Source organism: Nothobranchius furzeri, chromosome 13 (assembly GCF_043380555.1).
Source record: "Nothobranchius furzeri strain GRZ-AD chromosome 13, NfurGRZ-RIMD1, whole genome shotgun sequence".
In the NCBI taxonomy this organism is placed as follows: Eukaryota; Metazoa; Chordata; class Actinopteri; order Cyprinodontiformes; family Nothobranchiidae; genus Nothobranchius; species Nothobranchius furzeri.
The window spans coordinates 54,845,729-54,858,524 of record NC_091753.1 but is presented as its reverse complement, the minus strand read 5'-3'; the positions used below and the strand labels follow the sequence as shown (position 1 = coordinate 54,858,524).

The 12,796-nt window shown below is 43.6% G+C and overlaps 2 protein-coding genes across 3 annotated transcripts; one reads left to right on the top strand and one right to left on the bottom strand.

Moving 5' to 3' along the window:
* Positions 1-655: 655 nt before the first annotated feature.
* On the bottom strand, positions 656-10,540 carry camkk1b (calcium/calmodulin-dependent protein kinase kinase 1, alpha b). Of its 2 annotated transcripts, XM_070543298.1 has the most exons (17): positions 10,409-10,540; positions 8,946-9,253; positions 8,281-8,328; positions 8,156-8,209; positions 8,033-8,084; positions 7,833-7,960; positions 7,712-7,748; positions 7,608-7,629; positions 7,426-7,514; positions 7,148-7,347; positions 6,801-6,854; positions 6,654-6,727; positions 6,488-6,575; positions 6,283-6,411; positions 5,426-5,529; positions 1,276-1,326; positions 656-961 (listed from the first exon to the last, which is right to left on the bottom strand). In XM_070543298.1, the coding sequence occupies exons 2-17, from the start codon at positions 9,192-9,194 to the stop codon at positions 880-882; spliced, it is 1,461 nt and encodes a 486-aa protein (XP_070399399.1). In that variant the 5' UTR covers positions 9,195-9,253; positions 10,409-10,540; the 3' UTR covers positions 656-879. The 2 variants fall into 2 exon arrangements, with proteins under 2 accessions (XP_070399399.1, XP_070399400.1); XM_070543299.1 differs by lacking the exon at positions 10,409-10,540 and having other exon boundaries at positions 8,946-9,355.
* Positions 10,541-10,691: 151 nt separating this feature from the next.
* On the top strand, positions 10,692-12,286 carry LOC139062440 (vacuolar protein sorting-associated protein 37D-like). The gene is made up of 4 exons (XM_070543300.1): positions 10,692-10,921; positions 11,418-11,589; positions 11,677-11,750; positions 11,834-12,286. Exons 1-4 carry the CDS (start codon positions 10,826-10,828, stop codon positions 12,212-12,214), a joined length of 723 nt encoding a protein of 240 aa, XP_070399401.1. The 5' UTR covers positions 10,692-10,825; the 3' UTR covers positions 12,215-12,286.
* The last annotated feature ends 510 nt before the right edge of the window (positions 12,287-12,796 follow it).

Sequence of the window (12,796 nt, the reverse complement as noted above, 5' to 3'; positions counted from 1 at the left end):
AAACCATTACACACATTGTCCGATTGGCACCAGGACACACACCAATGTTCATTAGTGTGAGATAAGGTTCACCTGAGAAAAGTAATTTATGGAGATTTCCATGGAAACTCCTTAATAATAGGGCTTTCAAAATGGGTGTGCAAAGTGTTTGACAAGATGTTTAACAATTTTGAGTGCAATGAAAAGAAGACCATTAGTTGTAAGGACAATGACTATTCAGCCGGTACAAGTATAAATAATGGTGACATTCATGATAAAAGCAAGGAGATAGTGATGAATAGCAAGTCAAAAGTGACCATTCCTTAGACATTTGTACTTACTCAGCTACTTCATGTCCAAAGGCATTTTGTGAACATGAAACCGCCACTAGGTTGTGCCAAAACGACTACATGTTGGACTAACTGTTGTGCAAAGTTTAGTTCTGTTGTGAGAAATGCACCAAAGCAACTGAGAAAAACTGTAAACAGATTGTGCTTTCAGAAGGCTGCCCTCTGGTGTTTCAAAAGAAAACTTCATCCCCAGTCTGTTTAAATATCAAGACTTTTATTTTCTTCTCACCTGCTGTAGGAAAAAGTAAAAATGTCCTCCTTAGGAAGCATATTTACATGTTTCAGTTCACAAATAAACGTGACATTCACAAGCTGTTACCGGAAAAAGAAAACAACGGGGAGGCCGGACAGGATGGCGTCTATTCTGACATGAAACGTTTTCTCAAAGCACAATAAATTAGCAATTCAACTGATATTAAATGTGACTGATAAAGGTAAAAATAAAATGAGCACAGTAAGCATGACAAAAGATAAATGACATGCACACAGAAGGGAACAAAACAAACTTTTTCCTTTATAAAAGTGTTGCTTTAATCTGCTTTAATCTGCATTAATCTGCATTCTCAGCGAGTGACTCGTCTTCATACAAGTCCTCCAACTCTCCTTCTCTGCTCCCCTCTCTGCTGATTTTCCTGCAGGTGAGAAACGCTTGTTTTTATTTAAAGTGACTGAAGGAGATGGGAAGTACGAGGAGGAGGAAGAGGAGAGAGGAAGGGCGGCACTAGAATAAAGAACACAAGAGTTCTTTCCAGAGCACGACTAATCATTTGGTTTTTTATTTCACCCTCAAGAGGAAACAGGAAGCATCAGAGGACGGCTCGTTCCGTCTGGTTTCTTGTAAAATCCTCTCGAGTCTGAACAAACAGCTGATGAGCAGCGCTGCGTTTGAAGCTCTATGAAGCTCTAAGTATGAAGCTCAGCCTGAAGGCCTTTTAGGATCATTTACCTCAAGGAAGGGTGGAGGTGAGGCGAAGACCCCAGCAAGACCCAAGAATCACTGCAAGAAGGAGATGTCAAATCAAAGCCAGGGTTTAAAAATCACAATTTTAATGTTATTTTTGTCTTTTATCGTGAACATTGAGTGTCCTCTTGTAAAACGCATGTTTGGTTTGAGCAAGAGCACGTGGGAGACCTCCTGAGGCTGCAAAGAGGCAGCGAGCGTGACCTCTGACACCCACGGTTCCAAAACAAGTCTGAATGGAGACAACAGAGGAATATTATGGGTGGATTATCAACTTCTGCAGCAATACTTTTCAGACTCATTTATTTCAAGCTTATATAAAATCTATATTTACTATGGAAGAGGATGAGGGCCACTAAAAAAATAAATAAAGAAAAGAAAGAGAATTCTGACTTTTTTTCAGAAAAAGTCAGAATTCTGAGATTAAAGTCAGATTTCTCTTTCTTTTCTTTCCTTTTTTCTTTTCAGCGGCCCTAATCCTCTTCCATACTTATCTAATGCTGCGGTGGCCAACTTTTAAAATTGAGTCAAAATGGTGAAGCTGGAATTCTTTGTGGGCAACAAAAACGTTTTGTTTTAATAAATGCAAAAATTATTCATTATTAGGGAAGTGAATCTTAGAGCCACTCACGATTTGATTCGATTCCGATTCTCGGGGTGCCGATTCGATTCAGAATCGATTCTCAATTCAAATCGATTCCCAATCAGTATTAACAAAGAGCGTCAGCTCCAGGATGAACTAGTTAAAGCTATGGGACATTTTTATTTGACTTTAAACTGGTCATGCTCCAAAAATGCTAATTTACAATGTAAAATAAAGTGATTCTAAAACTGTAAACAGAAACAATCTTTTGACCAATAGGCAACATTTATTTTTGCTTACCTTGTAAAATATAACAAATCTGTAGTTGCCTAACAGTAGCTTTGAAAGTAATACGGTCAAATACTTTTCAAGTATGTGTAGAAACAAGTTACATGAGTAATCCTGAATACTCGTTTATCAACTTAGAAAATAAATCTGAGAATATCTCAAATTTCTGAGTATGGAAAAAATGACATTCAAGTGCCCTCTTATCAGCAGATTCAAACATAAATCATCTCAATTTATGGGACCACAAAAGTAATCGGAGTACTGACTCTCCTAACAAAGACCAAAAAAGTGCATCTCAAACCTGTAACGTGCCAAATATTTGAGTTCTTGGAATTGATTCTGAATCTTTATAAATAAGAATCCCGATTCAGACTTGAATGGATTTTTTTCAGCACCTCTATTTATTATTATAATTTTTTTTGTACAACTTAAAAAAATAAATCATCTGAACACGAAACTGTTACGTTGCAAAAACACGCTCAGGAAAATAAAAAAAGGCTTATTTTTATACTTTTTCCTAGTGTATAAACAACAAAGTGTCCTTTATCTGCAAGAAGCAGCACTACTTGAAACTAGGTAAATATTCTGGATGGATTTTTAAACTTTAAGCTAGAACTTTGACATTGATCTCAGTGATTGTTTGGTTAGAAACGTGGCCAGTTTTTTTAATTGACACCACTCTGCTGCCCTCTGCTGGCCAAAAACTACAACTGATCATTTTGTGGAGCGGGTAGGTGCTCTCTTGAAGCACCTTGTGATTTATTTCTTGAGAGGGTCCAAATAAAAATTGTTTCTTCTTCTTCTTCTACAGGGAGAGCTCTTTACCTGCTGTACAGCTGTTAGCTGTAATGCTAGCGGCTAGCTTTTTCAGTTTGTCGGCTGTCAATAAAAAACTCAAGAAAAATAATTTAGCTTTTCTGTTGGCGAGTCTGGTAGTAAAATGGTAAATGGCCTGTATTTGATATATCGCCTTCTAGAGTACTGGAACCCCCCAAGGTGCTTTACAATACAATCAGTCATTAACTTATTCACACACACATTCATGAGCTGCATGGTTGCGCAGTTGTTAGCACTGTTGCCTCGCAGCAAAAAGGTTGCAGGTTCGAAACTCGGCTGTGGCTTTTCAGCGTGGAGTTGCGTGTTCTCCCCATGCATGCGTGGGTTTCCTCCGGGTACTCCGGTATCCCCCACAGATCACAAGGTGCCCTATAGGTTAACAATTGTACGTCGCTTTGGATAAAAGTGTCTGCCAAATAAATAAACATAAACATTCACACCCTGGTGGTGATGAGCTACATTGTAGCCACAGCTGCCCTGGGGCCCACTGATGTACACAGGCATCACCGGTCCTTCCGACCACCACCAGCAGGCAAGGTGGGCTAAGTGTGTTGCCGAAAGACACCATGACAGCGACCGACTGAACAGGGCTTGGACTTGCAACCTTCCAATTACGGGGCGAGCACTTAACTCTTGTGCCACCATCACCCAAGTAAAAGTAAGAAAGTAATGCCTTTGGAGGTGAAGCAAAGGGCTAAAACCAGAGTGAACATCAATGAGGCCTACGCTAGTCTGAGGGAGCTGAAGGAGGCTACACCATCACAGAGTGATGGTGACCTGGCTTTGTTGTTACTCATATTTTTTGTCCAACAGTGTAGATATTTTAATTTGTTGTTCATGTTAGTGTTAGCTCGATAACTCATTCACTGCCAGCCGTTTCCTGATCACTAACGGCCTTCGCTGCCAGCGTTTCTCACCGTTTTTACTGTTTTTTTAAGAGTCACAGAACGTTGCACGCTAGCATGATGTCGACGCCAAAACAACCTAAACAAAGAGGAGACTCACCTCTTACATCAGGAAGAAGCCGTGTGTTTCAAGCGTTATCCGTTCTTTCATAATTCGTTGTCGAATTGTGATCGGCAGACGCTTCTCTGGTTCGCGCCTCACTTTTTTTTACAGGAACGGCCCAAAACGATCTCCAAACACATGGATGGTCTACTTCCTGATCATGTGATCTGTGACGTATGCGGATGAAGATCGGCTTCAGGGCTGAGATGTTTGTTCTCTCAGCGCGGGGGCTCGTTCCAATGCTCAAACAGTAAAAAAATGCAAATGACGACTTTAGTCATCAATGGCAGTGAATGAGTTAATAGCCCTAGCTACAGCAGGCTGCAGGAGGGTTGTTTACGACAGTTGTAATTCCACTTTCAACCAGTAGGGGGGAGGAGCAGGAAACTGCTCTGTGTTACTTTAGATACAATCAAATCGTCTTTTTGTGAGGAAAAAAAATCTGTCAATGGGGAACAAATTATTTAAAAGAATCTAACGTTTATTTACTAGTTTTAATAATTCTTGCCAAGCAACCTTTTTTATCACATTGGCAGATTTCTTTTATTAATAACAAGAAATGATCATTTGGTATGTGCCTTATTTCAAGTAATGCTGTTTTTGAAGGTTTAAAAATCCAGTTGAGAAAAAAATAAGATAAACGTTCTAAAAACAAGGTTTTTGTCTTTTCTTGAAAATAAATGTTTGCAGCTTAGAAACTGTTGATCTGCAAATATCCCTCTGAAGGCCTCAAAAGGCTCCTCATTGCACTTTAGAAATGCCTGATCTAAAGCAAAAATGCACGACAAATCTTTATTTTGAAGGAGCTCCTGCACTTCCTGTTCACAGCAAGCTTTTTAACGTTTAAAAAAACATTATGAAGGGGACTCAAGGGGAAAAATAATTAAACATCTAAATATTAAAGGAAATCACCCATTCTAAGCTGCTGCTGTGAGGAAAAATAAATGTATTCATAAAGCAAGTTTAGAAAAAAATCTCCCTAATCTAGTTTAAACACTTAATCGTGTTGTTTTCTGAATAAAAAGCTACAACACAAATGTTATCAGCTGTGTGACTGAGTGGGATGCTGCAAAACGGCTGTGAGGAGGAGGAGGATGACGCTCCACATCTCTGTGCATGAAGGCATAATCAGCTGCGGCCCTCGTTAACAACACCAACTCATTATCGGGAGACACAAGCAGCTTCCATTAAGCTCATTAAGACAGGTCCGATGCTTTTATAGAGCACTCAACAACAACAACATGAGAGATGATCTCCAGAACAACGGTCTTACTGCAACATGTGAAGAACACGCTACACCTGAAGTGTGGAACTGATCTATTTCTAATCCAAGCATCTGTTGGCTGTCTTGTTTTGCTGGAGGCCTAATCGCAGAACTGGCAGAGCAGCAGACGGGATTTGCAGAGCGGGGCTACTTACGTAAGGAGACCTCCAGGGGCAGACATGGACCTCTCTGCTCGCCGGCCCTGACACTCAAAGGGATTACTGAAGGAGCGCTTCCTCAGCATGGACTTCACCAGAATCTGCAGAGGACATCCCAGACAGTCTCAGCAAAAATGACCCACGCTTCTCTTTGCAAGACTTCATTTAAGGCAACACTAAGGAGTTTTTAACAGCTGTTGCTTTCAAACTGGTTTCAGTGACTCTTGAGCCATAAATCTGAGCAGCTTTATATTGTAGAGCCTTCTGCAGCCCTCTGCTGACCAGAAACTGTACTCAACAGTTCTGTCATTTAGGTAGTAGCACTAGTAGGAGGTCTCTGCCTGCTATGCAACAACAGTTGGTTAGTGTTCCAATAGCTAGGCAAGCAAGTTAGCTTATTCAGTTTGCCGACCATCAGTAAAAAGCACAAGAAGTAGAAGAAGTTTGCTTTTACTGTTGGCATCATGGCGGAGCCTGGAAGTAAAAGTAAGAGAGTAATGTCTTTGGAGGTGAAGCAAAGAGCTAAAACCAGAGTGAACATTGCTATGTCTATGCTAGTTTGATGGAGCTAAAGGAGGCTGCAAAATCGCGGACTGATGGTGACCTGGCCTTGTTGCTGCTGGACTTGTAAATAATATTTTTTTGTCCAACAGTGTGGATCTTTTTTACTTCATGGTTTATTTTAGCATCAGTTGGCTCATGTTAATGTTAGCTTGTTGTTAGCACTAGCTACAACAGGCTGCTGCAGAGTTGTTTACGACAGCCGTAATTCCACTTTCAGCCAGTAGGAGGGAGAGCTGGGAAACTTGTTGCTTTGAAGAACCCATCAGGAGTTGCAGAGAGGAGCGACTCACCACAGCTGAAAGGCTGGGGATGAGTTTAACGCTGTTCTGCACCTCCTCATCCGTGACCTCCACCGCCGTGCAGTGCTCCTCCTCCAGAGGGAGAGGGTTAGAGCTGTTTTCCGTCACCCACGGGTGGAGCTGCAACAACAACAGCGAGCACAAATACAGGTGTCGGCTGTAGAGCTTAAAGGCTCATTGATGTTCTCGCTCTCACCTTGATCTCAGGGATCAGGATTCTGGTGGCAGGATTTTTATCCAGCATCTTTGTAATCAGGTCCTTCAGCTCGCTGCTCACCTGCGGCCTGTTCAGAGAGAGAGATGAACATTTAAACAGATGTTAGGGTAGTTTTTAAACTTTATGTGAATATTTCCTTGCTTACGTCTCTGGAAACTCCACTGGGTCGTTTTTTATCTTGTTGTGCAGAGAAACGACGTACTCGTCGTAGAAAGGGCACTGGAACCGGAAAAGTAAAATGAAAAACACAATCGGATGTGAGATTGTTGCACGCATGTCGGACTGAGATTACCTCCCCGAAGACAAAACAGAACAGGGTGACTCCCATCGCCCACACGTCTAACGCCTGTGGAACAAACACACCAAAAGTCAGAGCCGTTTCTAGTTTTTTGGGGGCCCCAACCGAGATCAATTTAGCCCCCCCCCCCCCCCCCCTTTTTTGTTTGCACACTATGGTGATTGAGAGTTTAAACCATGTGAAGATCTGTGGCAATGAGTCACTTTGTTACATCAATGAAAAAACAATCAAGCTGATCAAAGCAACTTACCTCGGGGGCTTGGGGGGCCCTCTAGTGGTCACGGGACCCTATGTTTCTCCAGAAACAAATTAGGCCCAAAATGAATTTCTGATTATCTCACCTTCCCGCTGAAGCCCTGCTGCTGCTCGCTTATCATCTCAGGAGCCATGAAGGCCGGAGTCCCCGCCGTGCTCGACAGGAGGGCGTCCGCCCCCTCGAACTCGTTACTCACACCAAAATCCGCGATTTTAACGTGACCGTCGTCCCCCAGCAGCAGGTTGGACGGTTTGATGTCTCTGTGGATGATCTTGTGGTAATGCACTAGAAACACAAAAATAAAAAGTGTTATCGTAAACGATCGAACCCCACCCCGCCCACGCCGAACGTTAGATAACCCACAGTACTCAGTTCCCAGGACAACATCTCTGAAGTAGAAGCGAGCCTGATCCTCCGTTAACGGGTCGTCGGTTGGTACCTCCATTACAGGACTGAACAGAAAAAGTTAAGAACAAACGTTTAACTCGTGACGACGTCACCAGCTCCTCAGTACGCCGGTATCAGCCCACACAAATCCAACATACCCCTTTGTCATCAGTTCGAATGCTTAAGGGAAACAATCAGAGTTAAATCACAAATGAACTTTTTTGCTCTTGTTGCTGCGGCAGAGAGACGAGTGACGGCGTACCCATGTGAAGTCCATCTTCATCAGGATCATCAAGCACCTGCAGGAAACACACAAGATCCGGTTTGTGACGCAGCTGCCAGGAAGTGCAGATCAATCCCAGAGAATGAAAGAAGCTACGGACCTCCACCAGTTTAACCACATTGCGATGGTCCAGCTTCTTCAGGATGGCGATCTCTCGGTACACCCGCTCCAGAGGCTGCATGTTTTTAGGGAATAGGTTGGAGTTCAGCCCTGTAGAAGACGGCCGGCCTGGAAGAGGTCACAAACGTACATCAGCACCAGAACCGGAACCCGGATCAGCTTCAACTCGACCAGACTCACGCAGAAATCCGCACTGCTTCAGCAGCTTCTTCTTTGACACGACCTTCATGGCCTGGAAGGTTAAAACAACATCAGTGATGCTTTTTAAACTCGTGGCTGAATTCACGTGAAGCTTCCACTCACATAGTACTGCTCAGAGTCCTCGTTGTAAGCTAACTTCACCACCCCGTATGAACCCTGTGGAGGACAGACACCACAGCTTTAGAAACCACCTGGTTACTGGTGTCAGACGGCTTCTCACGCGTCACCTTTCCAATCTCCTTCTTCAGCTTGTACTGGTTGAGCTGGACGCAGTCCTGTGAAGGTTAAAGGACACGATAAATAAGGAGCTGAGTTCCCCTGGGAGCAGTCAGCTGATTGTTCCTACTGGTGTCAAGCCAGCCTCCAGTTTGTTTTCTGCTCCCTGTCTATTCAAATTATTACGGGAATGGAAGTGGGAACCGGATTTCAAAATAAAATTCAACTTACATACTGTGGATCTAAAGTGGAATTACCCTGTGGAAACAGCAATTTTCCATTTTAGAGCATTTTGAAATCGTTAAAAGAGGCAGTCAAATATGGGCAATTTCAAATAGCTGTGGTTGGAAAGTGTTGATACAAAACGCAACTACTCTTTGGAAATATGACTTTTGCTTTTAAGAGCATTCTGAAGTCATTGAAAGAATAGTTCAAAAATGAAAATTCACAGGGCTTTTACTTTGAAATCCAAAATAAGATTGCCTTGATATTGACAGTGGGCTAATAGTGAACAAGCCTAAATTATTTGTTATTATGTTCTTAAAATATCTGATGATTCACTCGAAGTTGAATTTTATTTTGAAATCCGGTTTCCACATCCATTCCCGTAATAACTTGAATAGACGGGGAACAGAAAACAAACTGGAGGCTGGCTTGACACCAGTTTGTTCCTTACATCGATGCCAGTGATGGAGACGCGTTTGGTCTCGATGGTCGGGTGTCGGGGGAGCCGGCTGCCCCGCTCCTGCAGAGACATCTTCCTGTCAGAGAGTCGAGCTTTTTGGCCCCCGGTGGACCTCGGGGCCCCCGACCTGAAGCCGTTGGGAGGGGTGGTTCGGCTCATGTTCATGGCTGCCACCATGTCTGCCAGCTCGCCGTTCTGCTCCAGGTCCAGTTCTGCCCTGCAGAGGGCGTTGGCGCTCATGATCGGGTTGGTGGTTCCTTTCCCCTCACAGCTAAAGGCCTGGAGGATGCATCACCGCTCTGGGAGACGTAGACGTCAAACCTTTTGTTGATCTGGAGTTTATTTCTAGCTTTTTCTACTCTCATCCTGCAGCTGAATAAAATCCAAGGGTCTCGTCTAAAAGTCACATCATGTTTTAAAGGTGTGGGAAACTTGTTTAATCGACACATTTGCCGTGGTCTCAGGCAGGAACGAAAGCCTTGCGAGCCGTACTCGAGGTTACGGCTAGTCGGGGCAAACCGCCTGCACTGGTATGAACAAGTCTGCTACATCAGAGAAGAGCTTAACACGGCGAGACTAATTTCCTGATGTTTGGACAGCTCACCTCTGATTGGCTAACAGCAACGTGACTCTACCGCTGACTCTGCAAAGCTGATGATTTATCTCCACAAATAACACAAGCCAGAAGGAGTTCTGCTGTGTGGTTGAGTTGCTAATGCTAACGGTTAGCTTCTGCTCAAGATGGGTGAGCCCAAGTGATGGCTTGACGTAGATCTGTCAGGCTTTTCTAATCCTGGAGTTTTCTATCAGAAGCTAATGCAGGAGATAGGTGTAGGAGACTATTTTCATGTTCGGCCTGCATGAAAAACTCAGAGCGACCCGTTAAAAGTGTTTTTTCAGAGCTCCACACCCTTAAACCACAGTGACTTTTTTCTCACCACTGAACAAAGGATCTAAACGTTGCACTCGTCCAGCTGAGCTACCCACAATCCCAAATTCACTCATTTTACTGCATTTGCAATTTGTCCTAAAACCTGATAAACATGAGAAACTTTCACATGTATGCTAAACAATATTCGTTCTTGGTCTTAAAACTAAAGAAAGTAGATTTTTCAGTCTGATTCTGCATCTCACTACTTGTTTCTGTTCTGTTTAACAACGCGCCTGCCGAAAACTCGGACGGGTCAAGTGTTCTGGTAAATAAACACAACGAGCCTTGATGAAGAACTGAGAGGCAGAGCAAAGATAAACCACAATAACAGAAGATTTTCCTTTGAGTGGGACTCATGGAGAGGACAGAGAACAGAAAAGCCTCTTATGTCACTTAGAGGAAAGCTTTAACAGGCTTTTAAATTCACGCTGAATAAACACCAGAGTCCAAACACCCACCCGGCTGCTACCAGTAAAAGTTCCAACCAGTCACACCAGTAACGTGAGACGAGGGTTTTACTCACCCAGAGGACGCGTCCCGTGTCCACGCAGGTTCTGGTGGATCTGCATGTTCCTCTCAGCCTGCAGGACGTCCAGCAGCCGGGACATAGCAGCACACGTCTTAGGGATTAACTCAGATGAGGCCAGGGTTATTCTGAGGATGGGAGGCCAGGCCTGCTGGTGTTTGCAGGCATGGATCTGTTACATCACACCCCCGCTGCACCACTCAGAGGACTGATCAGTAACAAACAGCAAAGCATTATGGGTCTTTTTTTAATCGAAATGATCACATCAAAGCTTTACATGTCGTCCTCTAAACGTTAAACCCCGTATTCTATCTACTTGTGACATTTCCCACAGACCATGAATGCAGCACTGACAGCGTATGCTGCGGGAGACTTCAGGTGTGTTCAGGAGCGTTCAGGCTCAGGTGAGGAGCCATGTCTGTGCAGGTCGGAGCTCTGAGGACCAGCGAGCTGCGGGAGCTGCTGGAGGACGAAGTCAAAATCAGTCGGATGGTCCGGAGCAGCAGGAAGGTCAGAAAAGTTCTAGTGATGCGTCTGATTTTAAAGAGTGATGGCACCCTTCATGGAGGAAATGATGACTTTATATTTTTCTACACGTGAATTTAATTTAAAACATTTAATTGTAAAAATATTTTACCAACAAGCAGTTTAAAGAAACCAGCTCTCGAGTTTACGAAATACCTCTTTATGTTTTATCTAATCTAGATGCAAATAACGTTTCTGAGGTGTCAAATAATCCCCTAATCCACTATAATTTAGTTTTGTGTTTTTATCTGCATTTGAATTTGTGGTGATTTTAATATTTTAAGTTGACAAACTGTTGAGGTTATTCTCTGAACTAACTAAATTAAATACTGTAATGTGCAAATATATATATATGTATTTATGATTATATTCATTGTGCATCCTTTGATTCTATATTCTCATTGTGAACCTTGCAGCTTTTGCACCACCATTTCCCCTCCGAGGCACAATAAATGAGTTTTAAAGTTCTCTCGTTTTCCAGTCCCAGCGGCTGCGTTACGCTGCAGAAAAGCTGCTGGATTCAAACGAAAAACTGGCCAAATCCAGTCTGTCTCTAAAACCCAAATTCAGAGACACGAAGCTGCTGCTTGGAATGAAACACAAGGAGCAGGAAAACCTTAGATGCATCATGCGGGCCAAACAGGAACAACTTGGTGAGTTCTGAAACAAATGTCGGACTTGATGTTTTTTTTAATCCCGGCTCTCTTTTATTTATTATTCCATTTTAAATCCTTCTGCAGCAGAAATGAAGAGCATCTGTGATGCTGAGCTGAGACTCCTGCAAAAGATCAACCGTGCAGACGAGGAGTTTGAGGTTAGTAACAAGTTTACATGGTTGTCTCCGGTCTTATGGAAACACAGCGTGTGTGTGTGTGTGTGTGTGTGTGTTCTATTCAGCTGTTGTTTCAGCGGTTTGCAGAAGGAGAAACCGCTCTGGCAGAGTTCCTGGAATCCTTCCTCGTCTCTAGAAAGCTCCACCACGTCAGGCTGATGCAGGTGAAGAAGCTCCAGGAGATAAAGGAACATGAAGTGAAACCAACCCTGAACCAGTTCTTCCCAGTTGGGATTCCCCATCAGATCCATCCCATCTATGGTTTGACCACGGCGGCCTACGATCCGCCTCTGTTCCTGCTGCCACTCTGCACATATTCAGACCCGGGCGATAGTCTCCAACAGTCACCGTTTGGGTTTGGTCACCCGGTCAGGTGCAGGTGGCCCGTGAGACCAGGCCGTCTGCAGCCACTCATGATGCAGCAGAGGAAGCAACGAGACCAGTAATCCCATATTCATCCCTTCATGAGTTCTGGTTCCCAGTCTGATCCCAGAGGGTTAACCAGGGTCTCATGCGCTTCAGACCCACTCAGCCATGAAGATGCCTCTCAGGAGATGATTAGCAACATGGAGCTCGTTCCCAGGCTTTTGTTCCTCCTCTGACTTCAGTTTCATCTTTGTCAACAGTCTCTTTTGTTCCACAAGACTCAAATTGGGCAATTTTCCTGTCAGTCAGCGGACTGTTTTGTGCTTTTCACCTCAGTTGGATCCACCTCTGCAGGGAAAAGAACTTTAGCCACAGAAATGCACGAACTTTCATTTTTTTAATTTACCAAAACAGATCCGTTTCCTGTGCTTGGCTTGAAGTCACGATGCTAAAATCAGACGTAGCATGTTTGAATCACACCTTCATGGTCATGAGGCACCTTTACTCACCTTACCTGTACGTGTGAAGGTTGGAAACCGCTTCACCAGGGTGTAAGTGTCAGCATGAATAATGGATTCACTATGAGGCCGTTTTGGGTGCCAGGAAAAGCATCTGTGACAGTTTCTGGTACTGGAGCTGCTATGGTATGACATCATGAGCTG